This window comes from Mixophyes fleayi, chromosome 4 (assembly GCF_038048845.1).
Source record: "Mixophyes fleayi isolate aMixFle1 chromosome 4, aMixFle1.hap1, whole genome shotgun sequence".
NCBI classification, from domain to species: domain Eukaryota; kingdom Metazoa; phylum Chordata; class Amphibia; order Anura; family Limnodynastidae; genus Mixophyes; species Mixophyes fleayi.
In genome coordinates this window covers 3,671,628-3,682,983 of record NC_134405.1, presented here as the reverse complement: position 1 = coordinate 3,682,983, position 11,356 = coordinate 3,671,628, and the positions used below count along the sequence as shown (strand labels likewise).

The 11,356-nt window shown below is 55.0% G+C and overlaps 1 protein-coding gene across 1 annotated transcript; it reads right to left on the bottom strand.

Annotated features, from left to right (window-relative positions):
- Positions 1 to 3,354: 3,354 nt before the first annotated feature.
- On the bottom strand, positions 3,355 to 9,562 carry SOX15 (SRY-box transcription factor 15). Its single transcript, XM_075204987.1, has 2 exons — positions 9,122 to 9,562; positions 3,355 to 4,012 (listed from the first exon to the last, which is right to left on the bottom strand). Exons 1-2 carry the CDS (start codon positions 9,496 to 9,498, stop codon positions 3,838 to 3,840), a joined length of 552 nt encoding a protein of 183 aa, XP_075061088.1. The 5' UTR covers positions 9,499 to 9,562; the 3' UTR covers positions 3,355 to 3,837.
- Between the last annotated feature and the right edge of the window lie 1,794 nt (positions 9,563 to 11,356).

Below are 11,356 nucleotides of genomic sequence, written 5' to 3'. Positions count from 1 at the left end.
CACAGAACGGGGCCGCTGAGCACTGAAGTGAGTAAAAATAGTCTGTCCTCCGAGTCAGCACTCACCAATGAGTTCCAGACCAACTCTGGAAGTGAGATCAGCAGAAGAGACGTTCTTCTGCAGCTTCATGGATTGGCTATCCACAGCTGAGCAGACACACACAAGATCCCTTCGCGCAATGCCAAGCGTTGAATGCAGTAGTGTAAAGCACGCCACCAGGGGACTCAGGAAACGTGTTCTCTGGAGCGAAGAATCCTCCTTCCCCATCCGATGAACAAATTTATTGGTGGATGAGAATTAATGGTCAGGAGCTGTTTGTCATGGTATGTCCTGGGCTCCATCTTAATGCTTCATCATACAATGACATTCTACAGAATTTTGTGCTTCCAACTTTTGTGGCACCAGTTAGGGGAAGGCCCCTACCTGTTTCAGCTTGACAATGCCCCCGTACAGAAGTCAAGGTCCATCAAAAAGTGGTTTCCAGAGTTCGGTGTGGAAGAATTTGACTGGCCTCACAGAGTCCTGACCTCAACCCTATCAAACACCATTTGGATGAACTGGAACGGAGATTGCGAGCGAGGCCTTATCGCCCAACAGTCCTCAACCTCACGGATACCTTTGTGGCTAAAGAGATGCAGATCGATGTCCGCCATGTAGTGTATATACAGATGAATAGCATGACAGGAAAGAGAGATGGTACATTAGATATAGAAAGGTGAGTTTAAAGAAGATATGAAAATTCTACACACCCTTACTGATATTGCAGGTGTAACCAACACAATCCCAGTGAAATACAAAGACAATTTTATGAAAAAGTGAAACAAATAAAACAACAATTCCCTGGTTGCGTAAGTGTGCACACCCTTTCATAATGGGGCTGTCGCCGTCTCCAAGGGTCACTAGCATGAACCGGCTAGCAATGAAAGTGATGGACCCCAAAAAAAGATCAGCTGGATTTCCTGGCAGGTGTTTGGTCTCATCCTACTGGGATTGCCATGGACGACAAAGAGCTCTCAAAACCTCTACAGGATCTCATTGTTGAAGGGTACCAATCAGGAGAGGGTTATAGTATACAAGGTCATGTTTTCAGTCAGTATTTATCCCACCTGTTCCTATAGACAGAAATCCTGAAAACATGACCTGCTAGTAGCTCTTGAGGACGAAGTTCTGAGCCTTACATAGAACACTGAAGATTATCGTCAATAAGAGGAGAATACGATGGACATTGGCAAGATCGGGATGATGATGACAGGACAAGGAGGAGACTCCTCAGGAGGGCTACCAAGAGCCCTATGGCAACATTAAAGGATCGTTCTTTGAATCCACTTCTCACCAGCTGGGGCCGGGGCTATGGTCAGGATAGAGGACACAATGAATGGCTCCAAATATCAACATATTTTTTTTCACATAACCTTCAGGCCTCAGTCTGAAAGATGAAGATGAATTTCACCTTCTAACATGGTAACAATCCAAAGCACACATCCAAGTCAACCAATGGCTTCAGAAAAGGACGATCAGTCTTGGAATGGCCCAGTCGTAACCCAGACCTCAAACATTGAAAACCTGGGAGGGCCGTGCACAGTTGATAGAGACTTATTCAAAAGGACCCACTGATATAATAAAAGCAAAAAGGTATTAATTTAAAGGTGGGCACTTACACAACCAGGGTATTGTGGGTTATTCATTTCCACTTATGTTTCCTAAATAGAGAGAACCATCACCTGTTATTTCCTGTCCTTCTTCAGACAAACTTGTCCTGACCTGACCCGGTGGTTTCCCGGTATAACCGCACACTCACCTGTCCTGGAGAGATCTCTCCTCCAAAACTACACTGCACAACGCCATCTACCCACCAGCTGACACTTTTCTTACAAGACCCTTACAAAACGCCACACGGCTGAACGTAGAGAAAACGTGGTTTAGATTCAGACTTCTTCAGCTCCAAATAAAAACAAGATCGACTCTGCCCTCAACTAGAAAAGCTTACAGCTCTTCCCCCATGTCCTCACAAGCCTGAAATCTCTGCCATCCTTTCACATTTCACCTCCTACGTAACCCAACTACACCTGTCCGTAAACAAAGATAAGTGCCCACATCATTGTGAACTACTAAAGAGATAAATGTTTCAATGTTGGACATTTCATAGGACCACTCATCCCACATACATCCGTGGCCCACAACCCCTACACTCTGACCTCAGCTCTATTACCGAAGAGGACTCTTTTCTTCCTCTCAATGCACGTCCAGTCTCTTCCGAGTACTCTCTTCACCACACCGATCCCTGCCCTGACCACGTTATTTAACCTGTCTCCCCACAGGTATTATCCTCTTCTGCTTTTGAAGACACAATCATTCCCATCCTCCAGAAGCCTTCCCCTGTACGCAGCCCTGGCCCTCTAGCTACCGAATCATTTTTCTACTCCCATTGACCTCAAAACTATGGGAGCGCCTTAGTAACAATAGACGGACCTTTGTTCCTTCAACTCCCGACTGAACCTTCTTCCATCTGGTTTTCTCACAACACTCCACAAAATCTGTGCTCCCGAGAGTAGCTAAAGACCTTTGCAAAGCCAAATCCAAGCCCCTCCATCACCTTCTAAACCTCTGCCTGTAAGGTCACTGTACCACTCTTGTCTTCACACATTTAGACCATGTCCAGGTCAGTTTGTTTTTATCTGCCCAACAAGTAACACGTTATTTCCCCACACAAAAGGCCACCAAGCTTCTCATCCACACTCGTATAATGTCCCACCTTGACCATAGTAATGTCCGTCTGTCTGGCAATGACAAGATTAAGTCATCAAGATTAACCTACACGTCCTCTCGTTCCTCATCTGCTGCTCCTCTCCGTCAGTCCCTTTATAGTCTACCCATGTGTCTCAGAAGAAAACTCCTAGTACTAATCTTTGTCTACAGGTCCTTCCATTACTCCGGTCCCACGTGTATATTGGACCTCCCCCATAAATATTCTCCTTCCCTCAGCGATCTTCTAATGTCTTCTATGTCTAGTTACGATACTTCTCCCCCATAGAGCTCCCCAAATAACTATTACTGCCGCCATATCAGATGTGTTCTCCTGACCTCTTAGATCAAAAGCCCATCTGGTCAGGGCCATCGTTATCTTACTTTAATGTCACTGTTCAGTTTTTTGCATCATGATCCCCCTTCCCCCATGTACAGGCAAAGATTAGTATAATAACCAGCATCTGGCACTCAGACGTTCATGTGACGGACTGCAAGCTCTTAGGGACAGTAACACAGCAAGACGTATGGCGTGACGGCATCCTACAAAATACGCAATGTAAAAGGAGATACAACTCGCTCGCTAGTAAAGCAATAATATCACATACAATCTCATTTTTTTATGACTTTAATACTTCACTACTAAAAATACAAAATAATTCATTAAAAAATCTAGGGTGTAAAAATACCATTAAAACAGTGTTTGAGACTTCGGTCATATTTCTAGACCTCCAGAGAGGTCTATATACTATCTGGTATCAGCCAGGGTTATATCCCCACCAGCATCAGATGAAACCCCCATAAAACCAGCTGCCTTCATAATGAGGCCCCTCAAACAGACCCCAAATGCTCAGCATGGACGACTAACATAAAAGGTCCTATATGATTTCTATAGGGGCTTTAAGCGCCCTCCATTGATGTTTACCCCCTTAGGAGAACATAATGTCCATGACAAGGCGACAATAGTCTTTAGCCTATAGAAACCGCACGTCATCGCTGACTACAGTATTTGGAACGATCACAAAGTCGGGGTCCTCTCGTGAGAAAGGAGCGAGGTCCTCACACTCCAGGGTACGGTGTCCAGTGCTCCTTACGTCAAAGACTTGTGAGGGACCCCCCGGTTTCCACTTCAACCGTGGGGTAGTGAACCTGTGGACGGATACCCCTACGCTCACCATAATCATACAATCCAAATCCGTACAAGGCCGAAACGTCGCTGATGGGAGGAAGCAGGGGGTCCATCTTTGGGGGGCCGGAGTATGGCATGTAACTGAAACAAAGAGAGACATTAACCATACCGATCAGGAGAAGTGTTACTGTGCAGTCATCCATACAAACTACAAATAATATGACCAGATACTGAGAATTTCATCCAATATAAAGAGTCAAAGAAATTGTACTAAGCAGTTATCTAGACATACAGAGTAAGCGAGCCATTGTGAATGGAAATATCCACAGAGAACAGGAGGAAGGGGGTACTGTGCAGTGTCCGCCCATACAGAGAAAGTCACCACACTAGGAGGTGTTACTGTGCATCCATTCAGTATAGAGGAGCAGGAAGAAGACCGAGGAGGAGGAGCGCAGTGGAGAAAGGAGATGGATGTGTGGGGGGGCAGGAAGGAAGCGAGGTGGGAGCAGAGCAGGAAGAAGACGAAGGGGGGATGAGAAGAGGGGGAGCCTAGCAGGGGGTGGATGAGAAGAGGTGAGCAGAGCAGGAAGGAGACAGGGGATAAGAAGAGGGGAGCAGAGCAGGGGGAGGAAGATGAGAAGAGGGGGAGCAGAGCAAGGGGAGGAAGATGAGAAGAGGGGGAGCAGGGGGGCTGAGAAGAGGGGGAGCAGAGCAGGGGGGGATGAGAAGAGGGGAGCAGAGCGGAGGGGGGTGAGAAGAGGGGGAGCAGAGCAGGGGGGCTAAAAAGAGGGGGAGCAGAGCAGGGGGGGGATGAGAAGAGGGGGAGTAGAGCGGGTGGGGTGAGAAGAGGGGGGGTGAGAAGAGGGGAGCAGAGCAGGGGGGATGAGAAGAGGGGGAGCAGAGCAAGGAGGGATGAGGAGATGGGGAGCAGAGCAAGGGGGGGGGGGGTGAGAAGAGGGGGTGAGAAGAGGGGGAGCAGAGCAGGGGGATGAGAAGAGGGGGAGCAGAGCAGGGGGGTTAGAAGAGGGGGAGCAGAGCAGGGGGGTATGAGAAGAGGGGGAGCAGAGCAGGGGGGGATGAGAAGAGGGGGAGCAGAGCAAGGGGGGGATGAGAAGAGGGGGAGCAGAGCAGGGGGGGATGAGAAGAGGGGGAGTAGAGTGGGTGGGGTGAGAAGAGGGGGGTGAGAAGAGGGGAGCAGAGCAGGGGGGATGAGAAGAGGGGGAGCAGAGCAAGGAGGGATGAGGAGATGGGGAGCAGAGCAAGGGGGGGGGTGAGAAGAGGGGGAGCAGAGCAGGGGGATGAGAAGAGGGGGAGCAGAGCAGGGGGGTTAGAAGAGGGGGAGCAGAGCAGGGGGGGATGAGAAGAGGGGGAGCAGAGCAGGGGGGGATGAGAAGAGGGGGAGCAGAGCAGGGGGGTTAGAAGAGGGGGAGCAGAGCAGGGGGGTATGAGAAGAGGGGTAGCAGAGCAGGGGGGGATGAGAAGAGGGGGAGCAGAGCAAGGGGGGGATGAGAAGAGGGGGAGCAGAGCAGGGGGGGATGAGAAGAGGGGGAGTAGAGCGGGTGGGGTGAGAAGAGGGGGGTGAGAAGAGGGGAGCAGAGCAGGGGGGATGAGAAGAGGGGGAGCAGAGCAAGGAGGGATGAGATGGGGAGCAGAGCAAGGGGGGGGGGGGTGAGAAGAGGGGGTGAGAAGAGGGGGAGCAGAGCAGGGGGGTTAGAAGAGGGGGAGCAGAGCAGGGGGGTATGAGAAGAGGGGGAGCAGAGCAGGGGGGGATGAGAAGAGGGGGAGCAGAGCAAGGGGGGATGAGAAGAGGGGGAGCAGAGCAAGGGGGGGATGAGAAGAGGGGGAGCAGAGCAAGGGGGGGATGAGAAGAGGGGGAGCAGAGCAAGGGGGGGATGAGAAGAGGGGGAGCAGAGCAGGGGGTGAGAAGAGGGGGAACAGAGCAGGGGGGGTGAGAAGAGGGGGAGCAGAGCAGGGGGGGATGAGAAGAGGGGGAACAGAGCAGGGGGGGATGGGAAGAGGGGGAGCAGAGCAGGGGGGGATGAGAAGAGGGGAGCAGATCAGGGCGGGATGGGAAGAGGGGGAGCAGAGCAGGGGGGGCTGAGAAGAGGGGAGTTGAGCAGGGGGGGCTGAGAAGAGGGGGAGCAGAGCAGGGGGGGCTGAGAAGAGGGGGAGCAGAGCAGGGGGGGCTGAGAAGAGGGGGAGCAGAGCAGGGGGATGAGAAGAGGGGGAGCAGAGCAGGGGGATGAGAAGAGGGGGAGCAGAGCAGGGGGATAAAAAGAGGGGGAGCAGAGCAGGGGGATAAAAAGACGGGGAGCAGAGCAGGGGGATGAGAAGACGGGGAGCAGAGCAGGGGGGGATGAGAAGAAGGGGAGCAGAGCAGGGGGGGGATGAGAAGAGGGGGAGCAGAGCAGGGGGGGATGAGAAGAGGGGGAGCAGAGCAGGGGGGGATGAGAAGAGGGGGAGCAGAGCAGGGGGATGAGAAGAGGGGGAGCAGAGCAGGGGGGTGAGAAGAGGGGGAGCAGAGCAGTGGGGGGTGAGAAGAGGGGGAACAGAGCAGGGGGGGATGGGAAGAGGGGGAGCAGAGCAGGGGGGGATGAGAAGAGGGGAGCAGATCAGGAGGGGATGGGAAAAGGGGGAGCAGAGAAGGGGGGGCTGAGAAGAGGGGGAGCAGAGCAGGGGTGTGAGAAGAGGGGGAACAGAGCAGGGGGGGATGAGAAGAGGGGGAGCAGAGCAGGGGGGTTAGAAGAGGGGGAGCAGAGCAGGGGGGTATGAGAAGAGGGGTAGCAGAGCAGGGGGGGATGAGAAGAGGGGGAGCAGAGCAAGGGGGGGATGAGAAGAGGGGGAGCAGAGCAGGGGGGGATGAGAAGAGGGGGAGTAGAGCGGGTGGGGTGAGAAGAGGGGGGTGAGAAGAGGGGAGCAGAGCAGGGGGGATGAGAAGAGGGGGAGCAGAGCAAGGAGGGATGAGATGGGGAGCAGAGCAAGGGGGGGGGTGAGAAGAGGGGGTGAGAAGAGGGGGAGCAGAGCAGGGGGGTTAGAAGAGGGGGAGCAGAGCAGGGGGGTATGAGAAGAGGGGGAGCAGAGCAGGGGGGGATGAGAAGAGGGGGAGCAGAGCAAGGGGGGATGAGAAGAGGGGGAGCAGAGCAAGGGGGGGATGAGAAGAGGGGGAGCAGAGCAAGGGGGGGATGAGAAGAGGGGGAGCAGAGCAAGGGGGGGATGAGAAGAGGGGGAGCAGAGCAGGGGGTGAGAAGAGGGGGAACAGAGCAGGGGGGGTGAGAAGAGGGGGAGCAGAGCAGGGGGGGATGAGAAGAGGGGGAACAGAGCAGGGGGGGATGGGAAGAGGGGGAGCAGAGCAGGGGGGGGTGAGAAGAGGGGAGCAGATCAGGGCGGGATGGGAAGAGGGGGAGCAGAGCAGGGGGGGCTGAGAAGAGGGGAGTTGAGCAGGGGGGGCTGAGAAGAGGGGGAGCAGAGCAGGGGGGGCTGAGAAGAGGGGGAGCAGAGCAGGGGGATGAGAAGACGGGGAGCAGAGCAGGGGGGATGAGAAGAGGGGGAGCAGAGCAGGGGGATGAGAAGAGGGGGAGCAGAGCAGGGGGATAAAAAGAGGGGGAGCAGAGCAGGGGGATGAGAAGACGGGGAGCAGAGCAGGGGGGGATGAGAAGAAGGGGAGCAGAGCAGGGGGGGGGATGAGAAGAGGGGGAGCAGAGCAGGGGGGGATGAGAAGAGGGGGAGGAGAGCAGGGGGGGATGAGAAGAGGGGGAGCAGAGCAGGGGGGGATGAGAAGAGGGGGAGCAGAGCAGGGGGATGAGAAGAGGGGGAGCAGAGCAGGGGGGTGAGAAGAGGGGGAGCAGAGCAGTGGGGGGTGAGAAGAGGGGGAACAGAGCAGGGGGGGATGGGAAGAGGGGGAGCAGAGCAGGGGGGGATGAGAAGAGGGGAGCAGATCAGGAGGGGATGGGAAAAGGGGGAGCAGAGCAGGGGGGGCTGAGAAGAGGGGGAGCAGAGCAGGGGTGTGAGAAGAGGGGGAACAGAGCAGGGGGGATGGGAAGAGGGGGAGCAGAGCAGGGGGGATGAGAAGAGGGGAGCAGATCAGGGGGGGATGAGAAGAGGGGAGCAGAGCAGGGGGGGATGGGAAGAGGGGGAGCAGAGCAGGGGGAGCTGAGAAGAGGGGAGTTGAGCAGGGGGGGGCTGAGAAGAGGGGGAGCAGAGCAGGGGGGGCTGAGAAGAGGGGAGTTGAGCAGGGGGGGATGAGAAGAGGGGGAGCAGAGCAGGGGGGTGAGAAGAGGGGGAGCAGAGCAGGGGGGTGAGAAGAGGGGGAGCAGAGCAGGGGGGGATGAGAAGAGGGGGAGCAGAGCAGGGGGGTGAGAAGAGGGGAGAAGAGCAGGGGGGATGAGAAGAGGGGGAGCAGAGCAGGGGGGATGAGAAGAGGGGGAGCAGAGCAGGGGGGTGAGAAGAGGGGGAGCAGAGCAGGGGGCTGAGAAGAGGGGAGTTGAGCAGGGGGGGCTGAGAAGAGGGGGAGCAGAGCAGGGGGGGCTGAGAAGAGGGGAGTTGAGCAGGGGGGGATGAGAAGAGGGGGAGCAGAGCAGGGGGGTGAGAAGAGGGGGAGCAGAGCAGGGGGGGATGAGAAGATGGGGAGCAGAGCAGGGGGGGATGAGAAGAGGGGGAGCAGAGCAGGGGGTGAGAAGAGGGGAGCAGAGCAGGGGGTGAGAAGAGGGGAGCAGAGCAGGGGGGTGAGAAGAGGGGAGCAGAGCAGGGGGGGCTGAGAAGAGGGGGAGCAGTGCAGGGGGGTGAGAAGAGGGGGAACAGAGCAGGGGGTCTGAGAAGAGGGGAGCAGAGTAGGGGGGCTGAGAAGAGGGGAGTTGAGCAGGGGGGGCTGAGAAGAGGGGAGCAGAGCGGGGGGGGATGAGAAGAGGGGGAGCAGAGCAGGGGGGGGATGAGAAGAGGGGGAGCAGAGCAGGGGGGGGGGATGAGAAGAGGGGAGCAGAGTAGGGGGGCTGAGAAGAGGGGAATTGAGCAGGGGGGGCTGAGAAGAGGGGAGCAGAGCGGGGGGGGGATGAGAAGAGGGGGAGCAGAGCAGGGGGGGATGGGAAGAGGGGGAGCAGAGCAGGGGGGGGGATGAGAAGAGGGGAAGCAGAGCAGGGGGGGATGGGAAGAGGGGGAGCAGAGCAGGGGGGGGATGAGAAGAGGGGGAGCAGAGCTGGGGGGGGGGAGCAGTAATAACCTGGGAGTTATTACAGTGGGCAGCAGGGTCAGACTTACCTATAGGGGTCTTGGTAGCCATTATACTGCGCCTGGTAGCCCTTACTCTCCCCTCCCATGGGTCGGGGGGCTTCCAGGGGCAGTAATGGGGGCGCCTCCCCCTGCTTGCTGCCAGCCTTGCCCTTCTTCTTCTTGCGGGGGGCATACTTGTACCCGGGGTAGTCCCGGGCGTGCTGCGCCCGCAGCCTCTTGGCCTCCTCCCGGTAGGGTCTCCGCTCGTCCTCCCCCAGCCCCCTCCACACCTCCCCCAGTCTCCGGCTGATCTCGGAGTTGTGCATCTTGGGGTACAGGGCGGACACCCGCTTCCTCTCCTCGCTGGACCACACCATGAAGGCGTTCATAGGGCGCTTCACTACGGGCAGATGGGGGGTCTCCATCCCGGGGTACTTGGGGCAGGTGCTGCGTCTGCCTGATCTGTCCTCCTAATACCAGCCCCCAGCCCCCAGCCCCCAACCACCCAATCACAGGGCAGACCCACCCCCTTAACCCCTCCTGTGCCTGTGTGCTGCAAGCTGCCCTAGAGTGTCAGCTCTTGTGCACCATGCTCAGCAATAGGGATATTATCCCAGAAATGTCTCTGTCTTATTATCCCAGCGATTTCCCTGTTTTCCCAGCGATTTCCCTGTTTTCCCAGCGATTGCTCTAAGTTATCCCAGCGATTTCCCTGTGTTGTCCCAGCGATTTCCCAGCAATTTCCCTGTATTATCCCAGCGATTGCTCTGTGTTGTCCCAGCGATTTCCCTGTATTATCCCAGCGATTTCCCAGCGATTTCCCAGTGTTTTCCCAGCGGTTTCTCTGTGTTGTTCCAGCGATTTCCCAGTGTTTTCCCAGCAATTTCCCTGTATTATCCCAGCGATTGCTCTAAATTATCCCAGCGATTTCCCTGTATTATCCCAGTGAATACCCAGTGTTGTCCCAGCGATTTCTCTGTGTTATCCCAGCGATTTCCGTGTTATCCCAGCTATTTCCCAGTGTTGTCCCAGCGATTTCTCTGTGTTTTCCCAGCAATTTCCTTGTGTTGTCCCAGCGATTTCCCTGTATTATCCCAGCGATTTCTGTGTTGTTCCAGCGATTTCCCAGTGTTGTCCCAGTGATTTTCCTGTATTATCCCAGCGATTTCTGTGTTGTCCCAGCGATTTCCCAGTGTTGTCCCAGCGATTTCCCAGTGTTGTCCCAGCGATTTCCCAGTGTTATCCGAGCGATTTACCTGTATTACCAGCGGTTTCTCTGTGTTATCCGAGCGATTTTCCTGTTTTACCAGCGATTGCTCTGAGTTATCCCAGCGATTTCCCTGTATTATCCCAGTGTTTGCTTTTTATTATCCCAGCGATTTCCCGATTTCCCTGTATTATCCCAGCGATTTCCCTGTGTTGTTCCAGCGATTTCCCTGTCTTGTTCCAGCGATTTCCCTGTGTTGTTCCAGCGATTGCTCTGAGTTATCTCAGCGATTGCTCTGAGTTATCCCAGCGATTTCCCTGTATTATCCCAGCGATTTCCGTGTTGTCCTAGCGTTTTCCCAGTGTTGTCCCAGCGATTTCCCTGTATTATCCCAGCGATTTCCCTGTGTTATCCCAGCGATTTCCCATTGTTGTCACAGCGATTTCTCTGTATTCCCAGCAATTTCCTTGTGTTGTCCCAGCAATTTCCCTGTATTATCCCAGCGATTTCCCAGTGTTGTCCCAGCGATTTCCCAGTGTTTTCCCAGCGATTTCCCTGTTTTCCCAGCGATTGCTCTAAGTTATCCCAGCGATTTCCCTGTATTATCCCAGTGAATACCCAGTGTTGTCCCAGCGATTTCCCAGTGTTGTCCCAGCGATTTCCATGTATTATCCCAGCGATTTCTCTGTGTTATCCCAGCGATTTCCGTGTTATCCCAGCGATTTCCCAGTGTTGTCCCAGCGATTTCCCTGTTTTCCCAGCGATTGCTCTAAGTTATCCCAGCGATTTCCCTGTGTTGTCCCAGCGATTGCTCTAAGTTATCCCAGCAATTTCCCTGTGTTGTCCCAGCGATTTCCCAGCAATTTCCCTGTATTATCCCAGCGATTGCTCTGAGTTATCCCAGCGATTTCTCTGTGTTGTCCTAGCGATTTCCCTGTATTATCCCAGCGATTTCCCAGTGATTTCCCTGTTTCCCAGCGATTGCTCTGTGTTGTCCCAGCGATTTCCCAGTGTTTTCCCAGCGGTTTCTCTGTTGTCGTCCCAGCGATTTCCCAGTGTTGTCCCAGTAATTTCCC

What these genes read in the sequence shown, in the direction of transcription:
- SOX15 (XM_075204987.1), bottom strand. Translation starts at nt 9,498, where the DNA reads ATGGAGACCCCCCATCTGCCCGTAGTGAAGCGCCCTATGAACGCCTTC. An exon ending in GGCTACCAAGACCCCTATAG is followed by an intron (nt 4,013 to 9,121) that starts GTAAGTCTGACC and finishes TCTTTGTTTCAG; the next exon opens with TTACATGCCATACTCCGGCC.